The sequence below is a fragment of the Phyllostomus hastatus genome, unplaced genomic scaffold, assembly GCF_019186645.2.
Source record: "Phyllostomus hastatus isolate PE091 unplaced genomic scaffold, TTU_PhHast_1.1 phas_scaffold_55, whole genome shotgun sequence".
Lineage (NCBI taxonomy): Eukaryota > Metazoa > Chordata > Mammalia > Chiroptera > Phyllostomidae > Phyllostomus > Phyllostomus hastatus.
The window spans coordinates 3443215-3459769 of record NW_025334035.1 but is presented as its reverse complement, the minus strand read 5'-3'; the positions used below and the strand labels follow the sequence as shown (position 1 = coordinate 3459769).

At 47.6% G+C, this 16555-nt stretch overlaps 1 protein-coding gene across 1 annotated transcript; it reads left to right on the top strand.

The window, feature by feature from the left end:
• The first annotated feature begins 1034 nt into the window (after positions 1 to 1034).
• ASGR2 (asialoglycoprotein receptor 2) lies at positions 1035 to 14104 on the top strand. The gene is made up of 9 exons (XM_045824244.1): positions 1035 to 1205; positions 1381 to 1694; positions 6003 to 6122; positions 6370 to 6465; positions 7099 to 7170; positions 7420 to 7506; positions 7630 to 7775; positions 13470 to 13576; positions 13808 to 14104. The coding sequence occupies exons 2-9, from the start codon at positions 1571 to 1573 to the stop codon at positions 13962 to 13964; spliced, it is 909 nt and encodes a 302-aa protein (XP_045680200.1). The 5' UTR covers positions 1035 to 1205; positions 1381 to 1570; the 3' UTR covers positions 13965 to 14104.
• The last annotated feature ends 2451 nt before the right edge of the window (positions 14105 to 16555 follow it).

Sequence of the window (16555 nt, the reverse complement as noted above, 5' to 3'; positions counted from 1 at the left end):
TGCCTTGGGGGTTTCATAGGAAGGTCGGGATGCTGAATTGTGTGGTTATTTCTCATATGTGTCAGAAAATTACCACATACTTTCTCCATTAAAAAAGAAAACAGAAAATGAAAAGCACAGGCCTCTGTTTCAACCCCTTTGCAGCACAAGGGGCAACACGGGCTGCTTTATAAATAGTCAGTGTGGCGAGGGTCTGAAAATCAGGGACAAAAACCCTTCTTTTTTCCCCCAGCTATTGTCAGTGTGAGTGTGGATGGTTCCTCAGCTCGTGGAACCTGCCTTCCTCGTAGGACTGAGAAGGGCCCTCTCTCATATGACTTTTTTTCTCTTTATCCTGTTTTGCTTCCCATTTTCCTCCTCCCCTCTGACCCCTCCACCCAGGGCAAGTCACTGAATCTCCCCGAGGCTCCATGTCTTCCCCCGTAAAATAGGAACAACAGAAGCAGCCCCTTGCTGGGGTGTTGTGTTGTGAGAATTATAGGAGAACCTGGCTGGGAGGGAGGACAAAGGCTTATGTTGCCCAGGCCAGTTAAGGGCTTAGTGAGGTTGAAGACCTCCTGCCCCAGGAGGGTGGCTTCTGCCACTGTCCCCCTCCTCTCCCTGCACTTCTGCTTTTCCGGACCCTTAACTCCCCAGCAGGGTGAAGCTGTCAGTCCTGAGCTGGGAAGCCTGGGGCTGAGCCCACAGGAAGCGAGGCCTAGGATCAGATGGTGCCAGATTGGGCAAGAGCAGAGAATCCTCGGCCCCTCTGATCCTGGTCAGAGGTATTTAGCAACACCAACAATTCTGGGAAATTCAGAGGCAGGAAGTGAAAGGGGGGAAGAGCAAGGGGAAAGCCTGAACCATACTTCTGCCTTCCTGGCCTGGCCCCCCTTCCAAACTGTGTGATGAAGAGTAAGGTGACTGGCTTATGGGGGTGAAGGGGACAGACCAGGAGACCCTTTCTCTAGGAAGAACAGAGACAGTCCTGTCCCAGCCCCCACTATGCTTTGCTCGAGTTCCGACTCCGTTTCCATTCTGTTTACTGTCCAAAGTCCTAGGGTCAGGAGATGCCAGGATAGAACCTCTTGGACGTTCAGACACATGGGCTCAGGGCTCTCACCTGGACCAGCCCCCTCCCCTCCTCTTCTCGTCTAACACCACCTGCCCCACTTCTCCCAGGCTGCTCGAGGGACCCGGGAGTCAGCCCTTCACACCTTTAACAGGTAATCAAGGTTGGGGAGGCAAGTAGGACTGGGGGTGTTTGGGATTAAGGAGACCATAGGTCAGAGACAGTGGGGGCCGGATGGAAAGATGAGAGTGTGGAGGGAAGGCACCTCCCCAGCCACGTCAGAGCTTAAGAAATCACCTGAGAAGGGAAATGACCTGACTGTATTTCAGGCCCAAACTCACCTCCAACCTCAGACTCAATCCAAACTGTCTACTACACCTGCCCTGCCCCTGCCCCCAGTCCTATCCTAAGCCTCCACCTGAACCAGCATTTGAGCAGGAGCACCGGCCCTGAACTGAGCCCCAGTCCTGGGAGCAGCCTTGACGGCAGCCCAGGCCCAGCTCCTGCCCTGGGCCCAGCATGGCGAAGGACTTTCAGGACATCCAGCAGCTGGACTCTGAGGAGAGTGACCACCAGCTCGGTGGGGGTGAGGGGCCAGGCACCCGTAGGAGCAATTCCAGGAGAGAAGATGCATTTTGGAAAGGCAAGTATCCGGTTTCCGGGGCAGCACTTCACCTCTGTCTCTCGCTCCTGGTGGCTCTGTCTCCCTGAGGTCTCTGTCACATTCACTCAATGAGCAGGGACCATCCCCTCTAGGAGTGTGGTACCAACTCCTTTGCTTGCCCCCTGACTCCACCTTCCTCTCCCGCCTCAGGGCCTCAGGAAAGGGCGTGTGCCCAGAGGTGAGGGAGTAAGTGGAAGCTGGAGATGACTTCCTCCGCTCTTCCTCCCAGCCTTCCTTCTGACAACATGTGCTGTGTGTCTGTGCATGTTTGTGTGTGCAAGGAAAGCACATTCAGCCAGGAGAGTGTACATGTACATGGGAAGGTGTGGGGATGGGTGGGTGAGGCAATGGACACAGAGATACAGAGATATTCCAGAAAGTTCCCGCTCTCTCCAAGCCCCCCATCTGGATCTTTCTCTAGCAGATCTTGATGGAAGGCCCCTTGTCTGGGAAAAGGTTTTAAGGCAAGAGAGACCTGATACCAGGGGTGGGGAGTGGGGCGTGTCAGCTGTGTGGGTGCTGGTGATGGTGTGAGGCTCTGTGGAGAGAGGAGGGACTGGGGCTTGGAGCTCAGGAGAGGAATTGGTTAGCCTAGGCTGGGAGGCAAAACCTCTCATTTCTGAGGCTGGCAGACTGTGGAGGATGGTATTGTCACAGGTGAGGGTGGGAACCGGGCAAGGCAGGAGCAGCAGGAGGGACAGGCTATCCCACTGAAGGCTTCTCCTTTCCAGGTCGGGGGCTGGCAGGTCTCCCCACTGGGCAGTAGGCTGCAGGGGGCGGACACCACATCTGTCTCACTCCCCTCTGCACCCTTAGTGCCCATGTGATGCTTGGTACGTTGTGAAATGATTTTGGATCATTTCACTCACGCTCACTCAAAATTGATTTGGATATTGTTGAATCTTCAGAGGGTGAGAGGGTTGAGAGTTTCAGCAGGAGGCTTGGAGAGAGGCCAGAGGTTTGGGGTTTCATGGGAGAAGGAGCTCACCCAGAAGGCCTGATGGGAGGCACTGCAGGGCAGCTCTGAGGCGGCCAGGCGCTCAGCATGGTCCTCCCCGGCAGTCTCTGCTGCCCTCCTGGGAGCTGGCACCTAGCACCCACCCACCCGGCCAAGATGGAATATCCTACAGTTTTCAGCAAATTTGGAAATATTGTGGCCATTGTTGCCCTCACCTTTCTCTCCTTTCTTTCAAGGACCCCAATTCTGGATCTATTAGTGGTCCTACAGTTCACTGATTCTATTGCCACTTTAAAAAGTTATTTTTTCTCTTAGTGTTTCTTTTTATATAGTTTTTATTGCTATGTCTTTAAGTTTACTAATCTTTCCTTATGCATGTCTAATCTTCCATTAATTCCACTCAGTGTAATTTTTATTTCAGACATTGTAGATTTTGTGTCTAAAAGTTTAACTTGGGACTTTTATATGTCCTTTTCTGATATTCTACTTAATGTTTTGAACATATGGAGTACAGTTACAATATCTGTTCTAATGTCCTGTCTGCTAATTCTAACATCTATGTCAGTTCTGGATTTGTTTTGGTAGATTTATTAACCTCCTTGTTATAAAATGTGTTTTTCTGCTTCTTTGCCTGGTAATCTTTGATTGGATGCCAGATATTGTGAATTTTACCTTGTTGTGTGCTGGATATATTTGTATTCCTCTAAATTTTCTTGAGCTTTATTTTGGGATGTAGTTAAGTTACTTGGAGTCACCTTAGTCCTTTTGGGCATTGCTTTTATGACTTGTTAGGTGGGTCTGGAGGATGGCCGGCACAAAGCCTTCTTGGGTCCTCTACCCAAAGCCTTGAGGGTCCAGTCCGGCCGGTGGGAGTAGGCACTGTTCCTGGCCCTGTAGGAGTGCCAGGCACTGCTCCCTAATCTATTCAGATGGTTTTCTCCTGGTCTTGGGTGATTTTCTTTACATACATGCACTGATCAGCACTCAGCTGACCACTTGAAAGGAACCCTCCACAGATCTCTGGGTGTCTCTGGGCCCTCTCATCTTGTACTTTGTCCTGTGAAGTCTGGTGACCTTAGTCACCCTAAACTTTTGGATCCATCTCCTTAAGTCCCCCTTAAGGGGGAGTCTGCTGGGCTCTGCTTGGGTTGCCCCTCCCTGGGCCACAGGTGGCCTGAAAACTTTCCCCCAACACTAGGCTGGGACAATCATAGGGCTCGTCTAGTTTGTGCCCTGTCCCTCGGGGGTCATTGCCCCGTGTTCCTTGAAGTCCAGTGTCTTGAAAATGGTTGTTTATTGTTGTGGTTGTCTCTGGGAGGAGGGCATGTCTAGTCCTTGTTATTCCATGTTGGGCAGACCCTTTCTTTTATTTTCAAACTTGCTTAGTCAGTACTTTACATGTTTTAACTCACTTCATTCTCAGTATAGCCCAATCAGGTAGCTACTATTCTTACTCATATTTTTTTCTATTGTGGTGAGAACACATAACATGGGATCTGCCCTTTAACAAACTTTAAAGTGAACAATACTGCTTCATTAACCATAGGCACACAGTTGTCCAGCAGATCTCTCAAACTTATATATCTTCCACAATTGTAACTTTTCACCCATAATGGAACAGCAACTCCCAATTTCCCAAGCCCCAGCCCCTGGCAACCACCACTCTTCTCTCTGTTTCTATGAGTTTGACTACTTTAGATTGTATAAGTGGACACAAGAAAACTGAGGCACCAAGGGGGTGAATGACTTGCCTATGACCTCAGAGCTAGTTGGTGGCATAGCTGGACTCAGCCATGGGTGGTCTTGTTTCAGGACACAGGTGCAGAGACAGATTGTTGAGCTGACTCAGAGTGGAGGGTTTATAGGTCATAGGAAAGGCTGGGAAGTGGGACCAGGGCCCAGTGAGTGGACAGCATTGGAGAGGGCAGTCAGGGTCTCAGCCATGGAGCTCTAGCTGGGTGGGGGAGACTGGTTTGGGAGAGCTCTCTAGAAGGACAGAAACCCAGGGGATGAGGGAAGACGTGTGGGGAGAGGCAAAGGGAAGGCCGTGCTCACAGCAGGAAACGGGCAGTGGAGGTGTCAGAGACATGGCCTTTCTGGGTCCGGATGGGGTCCTGAGTGTGGCTGAAGTGGAAGAAGGTGACAGTTATCGGTGTGAAGAGGTCAAGCGATCTGGGTAGTCACTCATGGCGACGACTCAGGATGGTGGCAATTGATGGACTGGGGAGGAAGATTCTGGACCTCTGACTAACCCCAGAATGTGAGGCTCTCTGGGTATGATAGGAGTGAGAAGGGAGGGGAGGTCAGGGTCTAAGGCAAAGAGGAGGAGGCATTTTTTTAGAGGCGGGTGGTGCCAATGCAGAAGCCAGTCCTGGAGAGACATCAGGAGGGATGAAGTCAGTTCTGTGCATGTGAGGATGTGGGTGTATGTGTGTATGCATGTGGGAACACATGTGTCATTGGGTGTATATGTGTGAGAAGGTATGTGAATGTGTGTTATAGTATAAGAGAGTGTGTATGAGAATGTGTGTGGTAATGTGTATGAGTGTGAGAATGCGTGTTAATGAAAGTGTTTGCTTGTCCTGGGCCTCAGTGCCCAGCTGATGGTGGCCACCCATGTGATTGGGTCCCAAGGTAAGGATCTCAGGGGCCAGCAGGGATGGGGCCACAATGGGAGAGGGTGTGGGCAGCATGGAGGGTGGTGAGTGTGTGTGCGGTAATGAGTGTGAGAATGAAATGAAAAATGTGTATGTGTGTGTGTGGCTGTGTTTTCAGGATTCAGCTTGACGAAGGGGAGGGTTCTGTGAGATGACTGAGGGCTAAGGGGAGGGCGTTTGTAGTGGGGCAAGGGTTTCTGGGATGGAGGGGCAGAGAGGCCTGGGAGAGGAAGCTCTGAGGGCTGGGGGATGAGAGAGCTGGGGCTTGGAGGGCAGCCCTCAGGGAGTGGTCTGTGGTGGAATGACCTGGACTTAAACATCCCAGTGGAAGTGGGGGTCGTGGTGGTGGTGCTTCTACTTTTGGGTCTGTCTGAGAGGCCCAGCTCTAAGATTGGGGCTTTACACACAGCTGATGTGAGTATGTGATGTGTGATGTGCACACACGCCATGTGCGGGTGTGCTGCATGCCCATGTAGGTGTGTGCATGTGTGCAAATGAGTGTGTGTGCAACACTTAAATCCCAGGGTCAAAGCCCATTGACTCCCCCAAACAACACTCCCCAACTACTTTCCTCCCACCCACCTGGGCTGCACTTCCGCAGACTTCTGTTCCCTGGTGCTTCCATTAGGTGGGCTCTCAGCAGCCCTTCTCCTGACACCACTTCTCTTGCAGGGACGCCTCCACCCCAGCCCCTTTTGCTGCAGAGTCTCCACCCCAGGCTCTGGCTCAATCTACTGGTACTGGGCTTCAACCTCCTGCTGCTGGTGGCCATCTGCGTGATTGGGTCCCAAAGTGAGGATCACAGGGGCCAGTGGGGATGGGGTCGTGATGGGAAGGGGGATGTGCACAGTGCATGGGGGTGGGGAGGTGATGAGAGCTATTACAGGGGAAGAGAGGGAGGCAGTATAGGGCAGAGCTAGGGCACAAATGGGGACCGTGAGGGGGTAGTGAGGGGACAGTGCTATGGACAGTGAGGAGGCTGTCTCATGGGGCATAGCCCCCTCCACTTTGTCCTGTGCTCTCTCTCTCTCCTGACAAGGAGCACAGATGCAAGGGGAGTTTTGGACCCTAAAACAAGCTTTCAGCAACTTCTCCTCCAGCACCTTGGCAGAAATCCAGGCTCTCAGCTTCCACGGTGAGTGGGTGCACCCAGGAGGGGAGGGCCAGGAGGTTGGGCTGTTGAGGCACCAGTTTACCAGCACAGGTTTGCTGGACTCCAAGGTGTGCCCAGTGTGGTGTCTGCAAAGGGGAGTGTTTGGGATGTGTGGGCAGATAACCCAGCCTGAGATGCAGAGCAGTTTCCAGGGATGTTCCCCAGGCTGAGGAACCCTGAAGGATGAATAAGCAGGTGAAGAGGGTGGGGGTTAGTGAATCTGCGGTGACTGGGAGGTGAGGAAGACCACTGCACGTTTTGGGGCAGTAAACACTTCCAGTGTGGCAGGAGCTAAGTGGAGAGGGGTGGGCCAGGGAGGTGGGTAGGGGCCAGGCCATGGAAGCAAGCTGTGTAAATAAAGTGAGGATTTATTTTGAGAAAATGAGGACCTATGGAAGGGGGTTGCCCAGGGGAGCAACCTGAGCAGGTTTGTTCCTCAGAAAGGCAGAGCAGTGGGGTGCGGGGAGACTGGGCAGAGCTGGGGGCTGGGGGCAGGGCCTGGAACCTCCCGGGTGGAGGTGACAGGTGTCTCTAACTGCTGCTCCAGTGGCTGAGGGTGGAGGGGTGTTGAGGAGGTAGAATGGAGGGAAATGGTTTAGCTTTCTTCTTCTTCAGGAAGCAGCACGGGTGACAGAGTGACAGCTTTGGAAGGCAAGCTGGAGAAACAGAAGCAGGACTTGAAAGCAGGTCCGAGACCCTCCCTTGAGTGTGCGGTATGTGAGAGGGTGTGTGTGAGTGAGGTATGTGGTGTGTGGTGTGAGTGATGTGTTTGTTGTGTGTCTATGAGTGAGTGTGTAGTGTGTGGTATGTGCAATTTATGTGTGTGATGTGTGCATTGAGTTTTCCCAGCCAAAGGCTGGGTTCCTGTGCAGGGCCCTGGCAGATGGGGCACTCACACTGCCTGAATCATTATTATCCACCACTCTGTCCCCCTAGATCATGACACCTTGCTCTTTCATCTGAAGCACTTCCCATTTGATCTGCGCATTCTGGCTTGCCAGATGGCGTTCCTGCAAAGCAATGGTAGGGAGGAGGGGGTAGGGAGTGGAGGAGGGAGAGGGGGAGTCTCCGGTCCCCCTCCTGACCCCCGTGTGCCTGTGGCCTCCAGCTGGATCTCATCTCCCCTTGCCACTGCCATCCCCTCAGGCACAGAATGCTGCCCCATTAACTGGCTGGAGCATGACAGCAGCTGCTACTGGTTCTCTCGCACTGGGCTGACCTGGCCTGAGGCTCAGAAGTTCTGCCAGCTGGAGAACGCGCACCTGGTCGTCATCAACTCCAGAGAGGAGCAGGTGAACCATACCCTTCCCAAAGTCAGGAGGCAACCTCTGGAGTGCAAACTCTGGGAGGCTGGATCAGGCTTGCTTAATTTTTTTTTAACTTAGGGAAGAATCCAGAAGCAGAAGTCTGGCAGAACTCTGGGAGGCTCAGAGCAGAGTAGCCATTGATTCTAAGAGGTGGGAGGTGACAGCCAGGAGCTCAGGCAGAGGGGCAGGAGCCAGGTTGGCAGGGGATGAGGAACAGGCTAGGAGACAGGATGAACTAAATAAAGCAAGACTTGGGGGGAGAGCACAGAGTCCCTTCCTGTTGTGTGTTGGCCTGGGGGTGTGATAGCCAATTGGGTGAAAGGAACAGAGTGGGCAGGATTCCCAGTGAGGTGCCTGCCATGGCACTCCAGGTCTCGCCTGCCCACTGTGGTCACCAGACCCCAGCCCCAAACAACAAAGTTCACAGGGAAAAACCAACCTGTTAGAATAGGTGGGGCATTTTTTTTTTGAAGAGGAGGATATTAATAGTAACACTTACTGAGTCCTTACCATGAACAGGCACTTTCATATGTATTTACTCCTTTAACCCTCACTACCCCACAAGCAGGTGCTCTTATCATTCCTGCTTTGAGGGGGTGAGAGGTGAGGGAACGAAGGAACAGGGAAGCTAAGGGACTTGCTGTGTAGGTAGTAAGTCAGGATGGAGCCAGAATTCAAAACCACTCTGCCTCCTTAGCCAGTGTTCTCAACTACTACACACTGTTAGAATATATTCAGTTTACATCGTGCAATAATTACAGACATGTTTTGCTTTACCAGTCATTGAAATGGCCAATTTCAGTAAATATTGGCCTATAAAAATGTCAGTTCACGTGGGCCAGTATAAGTTCCAGTGCTCTGTGAGCTGGCCCACAAGACTCAGCGAGCTGGTCTCGATGACCCTGGCTTCCTAGTGGGTGGGACTGTGCTTTCATTACCGGGCAGTGAACATCAGTATCGACTTCGATGCTTTCGCCTTGAATTCATCTTTACGTGACATAAATAGAATGGATCTTGATTTCCTTTCACTTGCATTTGCTGAATGTAGCTCTGTGCATCTTTTCATTTCCAACCTTTTGAGTCTTTGTTTTGGATGAATGCTTCTCAGCCTTAGCTCTATATTATTAATATAAGCCTTTATACTTGAGGAGTTTAAAAATTCTGATTTAGTTAACCTTGGATTCATCTGTGGCATTGAGATTTTTATTTTAGTTTTTAAATTTTATTCTTGTTTATTTTATTACAGCTGTCCCAATCCCCCCCACCTTTGCCCTCCTCCGTCCCGCCCCATCCCCTGCTCCCACCATCCATCCCCACCCTGTTGTCCATGTCCGTGGGTCATTCATACATGTTTTTTCACCTCTCCCTTCCCCTTCTTTCCACCATCCCCCTGCCCACCTTTCCTCTGGCCACTGTCAGTCTGTTCCCTGTTTCCATGTTTCCGGTTCTATTTTCCTGTTTATTTTGTTTATTATATTTCTCTTATAAGTGATATCACATGGTATTTGTCTTTCACCAACTGGCTTATTTCACTTAGCATAACATTTTTAAAAGTTACCCTGACTGATGCTACTGTGTGTGCAGCTCAAGGTATTTTTCCTACCGGTTGTGCATAAGTTTTGTTTTTGATTTTAAAAATTGAGTGAGTCCTTTAATAGATGTGTGTGAAATTCCCCAAATTCCCAAAATTACTTCTGGAGGACTGGCCCCTTGTAGTATAGCCTTCTCTGCTAGGTGAGTGTTCTAGGAACCCATCTGTATCAGTGCACCAGCAGGCATTGTTGTGAGAGGCTGCATTTGGCTTAAGTGAACTCTTTTGAAGATTCTTTCAACACACTTGCCCATTTCATGATGGGTGATTTACAAATGCACCTGCTCACACGACACTGAGTGTTCGGCAGTTTTTGACCAAAAATGGCATGACCCCTGTGCCCCACTCTCCTTGTTCACCCGATCTCAATCTCACCCCCAGTGACTTATTTTTTGTTTCCCCGGATGAAAAAAGTCCTCAAAGGGAAATGTTTTGCTGATGTGGAAGAAGTGAAACAAAAAATGGCAGAAGCACTAAAAAGCATCAAAATTGGCAAGTTCAAAAACTGTTTTGAGAAGTGGAAAAATGTCTCAATGGGTGTATTGCATCAGATGGAGAGTACTTTGAAGGTGACTAAAGTTTAAACATGTGAGAATAAATACACAATTTTTTTATAAATAAATTGTTTTGGGGGGTCCCCCTCATGTCTAATTTATTTTAATAGATATGTTTAATCTGAATTTGTCTTTTTTTCTGTTTCTATTCTTCTGTTTTCTTACATTTATTATGTAAGATGTGTTTTTATTTTCTTCCCCTACAGTATTTGGTACTATTTTTAGTTATACTAGTGACTCCTTTTATAACTTTAAATGATGGGCTGAATAAAATCAAGGAGTTGCCCTGGCCTGGTGACTCAGTTGGTTGGAGCACCATCCCATACACCAAACGACTGTAGGTTCCATTGCCAGTCAAGGCACATACTTAGGTTGTGGGTTCGATCTCCAGTAAGTGCATGTTCAGGACACAACCAACTGTTGTTTCTCTCTCCCTTCCTTTCTTTCTAAAATCAATAGACATATCCTTGGATGAGGATTTTAAAAAATCAAGGAGTTTATATAGCTTTTCATAAGAAATATGAGGAAACCAGGACACTTCTTTACACACCTCATTCTTTCTTTTTTTAAAAAAAATATTTTATTGATTGTGCTATTACAGTTGTCCCATTTTCCCTCCTTTATTCCCCTTTTCCCTGCACACCCCCTCCCACCCACATTCCCACCCCCTTAGTTCATGTCCATGAGTTGTACGTATAAGTTCTTTGGATTCTCCATTTCCCATACTATTCTTAATCTCCCCCTATTGATTTTGTACCTACCCAATTTATGCTGCTTATTCCCTGTACCTTTTCCCCCATTCTCCCCTTCCTGCTTCCCACTGATAGCCCTCCATATGGTCTCCATTTCTGTGATTCTCTTCCTGTTCTAGTTGTTTGCTTAGTTTGTTTTTGTTTTTAGGTTTGGTTGTTGATAGTCGTGAGTTTGTTCTCATTTTACTGTTCATATTTCCTTTAACATTTCATATAATAAGGGCTTGGTAATGAGGAACGCCTTTAACTTGACCTTATCTGGAAAGCACTTTATGTGCTCTTCCATTTATGTGCTCAACCTAGGTATATGCCCTGACCCAAAATTTAACCCAAAACCTTATGGTGCATGGGACCATGCTCCAACCAACTGAGCCACATGGCTAGGGTGAGGTTTTCTAACATTGTAGATTTTCTTAAGTCACATATGTGAATATTTTTTTCTTGTCCATTTGTTCTCTTTTTCTCTGGAACACATCATCCAAATGTATCTCCATTGTCTGCCCTCCACAGCCATCAACTTGTTACCATTACTTCCATCTTTCTCTCTTTTCTACTGCATTCTGAGTCCTTTTCTCAGGCCCATTTTTATATCTCAGACCTTGCTTGCTGCTGAGCTCCTGGGTTGTTTTTATACAGCTCAAATTGTCCTCTTGCATTTCTTCTCTTTAGTTATTATATTGTGTTATCTTTCTAAATATCTTTCTTGATATTTTATGTCATTCATTTCCTCTTTAATTTTTAAAAAAATAAGTTTAAGTTTATATATTTTTTAATCTATTGCCGAGACACACACACATCAATTTGTTGTTACATTTATTTATGCATTCATTGGTTTCTTCTTGTATGTGTTCTCCCAGAGTTCAAACATGTAACCTTGATGTATCAGGATGATGCTCTAACCAACTGAGTTACCTGGCTAGGGCATCTCCTCTTTAATTTTTCTGAGGCTGTAAAAAAGTTGTTCTCCAACATCCACTTCTGTTCTAAAACATGCCTTTTATTCAGAGTATATTTTTCACCTCTCTTTTTGATATCACAGTTCTTTCATCCTCCTCCTCCTCTTCTCCTTCATCCTCTTTGTTTTTGCATAAGTTTCATGATAATTCCCCTCTCTACCACTTTTATGAATGGCCACAATTCTTTCTTGCCTGTTATTTACCCATGAGCCAGGGAGATGAATTCTCCTGGATTATTTTCTTTGCTTATTTGGCCCTATTAGATTCCTCTCATGAGTCTGACACAGAGGGCTGGGTTTTTGATGATTTGTATCTTTGTTCAGTTATTCAGCTTCTTGTGGTGATGGGGAGAGGGGACTGGGCAGCAGGCAGCAGCAAATAGAATATCTTGTCTGCAGCTCTATTGACTCTTCTTAATTTGGAGAACAGCCCTCCAACCTCTGAGGGCTGCCCCTGCATGCACAGGGCATTATCCTATTTGCAGGATTCTAGAATCCAAGGATGCTCCTATATCTGCCCTCAGATGAGGTGACTAATGGTAATCTTAGTTATATCTTGAGGATGTGAGTGGAACCATGAATTTTTTTCCCCCGCTTGTAGTTGGAGACCCTTCACATGCTGTCAAAAGGGACTAACTGCTAAGTGTGGATGTTGGCCAATCCATCCCTCTGCTTTCTTCACACTCGCCCCCTCTACCCAGGGCAGCTTCCTGTATTTAGCACAGACTGCCAGACCCTGTGTAGCCAAGTCATAATGGGCTCTGGGTAGTGGGTTCAACGGGAAGCCCCAGAACCTGGTGAACCTCTGGAAATGATAGCTACACATAGAAACTGAGGGCTCCATAGGGACCGCCAGGACAAGGGCCAGAGTCAGGATCCTGAGTTTGAGGCTGTGGGCAGAAGACAAGGAAAGGACTACAGATGCAGTAGCATCCATCAGTTGAGAATGAAGCGAGGGGCCAGATCTGGGGCAGCGGTCATACGTTGGGCACTGCGTTGACTTTTGGGCTCCACCAGCTACTATGAATTCTTTAACATCACATGTAAGTTAGGGCAACCACTTTAGAGGGTTTATGAGGATTTAACAAAATAACCCTTGTGAAGCATTTAGTATATGCTTTAGTGCAGTGAACATTCTCTAAAGTAGGGGTCCCCAACCACGGACCCAGATCTGGACTGGTACCAGGCCACAGAGTAGGACGTGAGCAGTGGGTGAGCGAAGCTTCATCTGTATGTACATATTTACAACTGCTCCCCATCACTTCCATTACCACCTGAGCTCTGCCTCCTGTTAGATCATCCATGGCATTGATTCTCACAAGTGCGTGAACCCTGCTGTGAACTGTGCATGTGAGGGATCTAGGTTGCTCACTCCTTATGAGAATTTAGTGCCTGATGATCAGAGGTGGAGCTGTCTCCCATCACCTCTAGATGGGAACTGTCCAATTGCAGGAAAACAAGCTCAGGGCTCCTACTGGTTCTGTATTATGGTGAGTTGCATAATCATTTCATTATATATTATAATGGAATAATAATATAAATAAAGTGCACAATAAATGTAGTGTGCTTGAATCATCCCCAAACCATCCCCCCTCCCTGCTCCCCAGTCCGTGGAAAAATTGTCTTCCACAAAACCCATCCCTGTGCTACAAAGGTTGGGGACCACTGCTCTAAACAATAGCTTAGGTTACAAAAGAAAAAGTGAAGACTTTTTTTTGGAGGGGAGATGATACTTCAGCTTAGGGGCAGATCAGGCTGGGGAAGGCTGAGGGAATGCCTGCATGGAGGTATGAGGGACTAGAAACTTCCCTCCCACCTGTTTTCCAGAAATTCATTGTACAGCACACACAACCCTTTCATACCTGGATAGGTCTCACTGAGACTGACGGTTCCTGGAAATGGGTCGATGGCACAGACTACAGTAATAGCTACAAGTAAGTGCCCTCTCCCCATCCTAGTTTGGCCTGGGGATGGCCACCTGGACTTTTGCCCCTAATATCCCATCCTTAGGGACCAAATTCCCCAACCCTCTCCCCTTCAGACTCCCAAACTCCAAGGCTGCAGCTTCTGCTTCCTGAATTCTCTAAGGCTGTGCTTTTCTGATATGGGGGTGAGGATTGCTGGAATAGGGGTGGTAGAGCTGGATCTCTGTCCTGTCTCCCTAGGAACTGGAATGTCGCTTGGCTAGATAACTGGAGGGGGCATGAACAGGGTGGAAGCGAAGACTGTGCTGAAGTCCAAGCGGATGGCCGCTGGTCCCACAATTTCTGCCAGCAAGTGCAACGCTGGACATGTGAGATGAGACGGAACATTACCGGCTAGGAGCCCTGATCTCCAGCAGATATCTGTCTGTACCCCATCCCTACGCTGCCCCCAGCTTCTCTTCTGGGGATTTTGAAGGTAGTCAGAGGCATGGGGAGGAATTGAGGGAAGATAGAGTGGAACGGTTTAAGAATCTCAGACCCTGGGGAGGCAGATCCCAGCCTCCTCTGCTACTCACCGAGATTATTATAACTTTCAGCCTCCTCAATGCAGTAGGAGAAGAAGAAACAAATACTTGAAACTCTGTGTGGACTAGTTATTTGGAACTGGGAAATGTAGTGTGCAAACAAGAGGAGCAGAGAGCAGAGGAGCAGAGGAAGAAAGTATAAGTCACAGACAGCTTCTCCTAGGTACCCAATCTCCTAGGAACAGCAGGGGTGGGGCGGGGGAGCTTGGAGCAGACGCATTCAGTAGAGGCACTGACTGGGATTTGTGGCTGGGGGAAGGAGCCGGCTGGGCTGGGCTGGAGGGTCTGCCCACACCCTCAGGGGTTTCTGGAGGAAGTGGCCTTCCCTGCAGTTGGGATCTCCTCCAGAAGAGGTTTCAGGGAGCACCTCACTTTCCTCAGCCTGGGTACCGTGGAGGGGGCTGGCAAGGCCAGTGAAAAATGTTTGCTAAAAGATGGAGGATTGGTAACAGACTTTTCCACTGTTTGCAGCATGGCTGCCTCTTTTTGACCCCAGACAAACCTAGACATATATCCAGCACAGGGTGACACCAACTGTTTCACAGTGGGTAAATGTCATCTTCCAAGATCATTTTAAAACCAATCTTAGAAGGGTCTTTAAGCAAATAGATTTTTTGTTTTATTTTTATCACAAAAGTAATATATACTATTAGTGAAAAATGTTTTAAACACACACATGTGGAGAGATTAGTGATAAGGAATTGGCTCTTGCGATTATGGAAGCTCAGAAGACCCAAGTTCTGCAGGTGAGCATGCAAGCTGGAGGCCTGGTAGAGATGATGGGTGTAGTTCCACTCAAAGGCAACATACTAAAGACCCAGAGAGAGATGAATTTTCCCTTTGAGTCCAAAGGCTGGAAAAAAGCCAATGCCCCAATTTGAAGGGGGTCAGGAAGGAAGAACTCTCTTGTACTCATGTAGGATCAGCCTTCTTGTTGTAGTCAGGGTTTCAGCTGGTTGGATAAGGCCCACCCACATTAGGGTGAGCAATCTGCTTTCCTGGGTCCACTGATTCAAAACTTACTCTTACCTAAAAACACCTTTATAGACACACAGAATAATGTTTGACCAAATTTCTAGGCATCCTGTGGTCCAGTCAAATTGACACATGAAATTAACCGTTATAGGTTTCCTGTCAGGATGTTTTTCTGTGTATGTGCACATATTCAAATACTACATTTCACTAGTAGCTTGCTTCTTTCTCTTTCCAGTGTCTTGTGGACATTGATCCAATCTATGCTATTCCCTGAGAAGTTTTACCTTGTGGAACTTAGCAGGGGTGGAAATTCCAAAAGACAGATATGCCATATGTTATTTCATTATTTCCTGTAGTAGACAGGAGTTGGCATTTGTGTATGTTTTCACATATAATATTGCAAATAATTTTTGCTTCTAACCTTGTGTCAGGTAAAGGCTTCCTAGTTTTCAGTTGCATAATTTTCTAGGATTTCTCCTTCCAAAAATATCTGATTGGTATAAGGTAAAAAATATTTTGAAAGTAATAATACATTCATTTAAAGTCTTGTGGTACTAGAAAAAGCCATTCCTGTTGTCCAGAGAAGCCAGCCTCAGGTTTTAACTTTTTCTTCTTGTATGGACATCTGAATTTCTGAATAATGCACATAAACAGATATATCTTTGTTTACCAATTGTTGACAGACATTATTTAGTCACTATTATGTAGATGAAGTGCAATTTTCCAATTGAGTCTATAATTTCTATTTAAATCATAATTCAGAATCTGTATCAGTCATGTTAACTGCTGAGCTAAGTAGTATAATTGATTACATTTCCTTTCTGGCCCAACTTTTATTTCTTCTGAAGTTCATAATTATTTCATTTAAAAATTTACTGCATACTCTGACTTCTGGTCAAGATGGTGGCATAGGTAAACACAGCTCACCTCCTCACAAAACCATATCAAAATTACAACCAAGTTATAGAACAACCATCACTCAGAACCATCAGAAATTGAGTTTAATGGAAGTTTGACAACTATGGAATTAAAGAAACTGCATCTATTCAGATTGGTAGGAGGGGTGGAGACATGGAACAGGCTGGCCCCACATCCATGTGTGGTGGATAAAAATTTGGGAGGGATGTCTTGGGAACAAGGAGTCCTAGCCCTATACCAGGCCCCCAAATCCAGGGTTCCAGTGACAGGAAGATAACTCACTACAACTTCTGGCTACAAAAAACAGTGGGGACTAACTCAGTGGAAGAAACTTCTGTAGTCCCAAGAAGTTCCTCTAAAAGAACTCACACATGGACTCACCTACTCAGACTCACTCCCTCTGAGCTCCAGCACCAGGGTAGCAGCTTGAAAGCACCAGTGGCATATGGGGAGGAACTGAAGTGTCTGGCATCGAGATGAGAGCTGGGGGACAGCTTTCTCCCAGACAGAA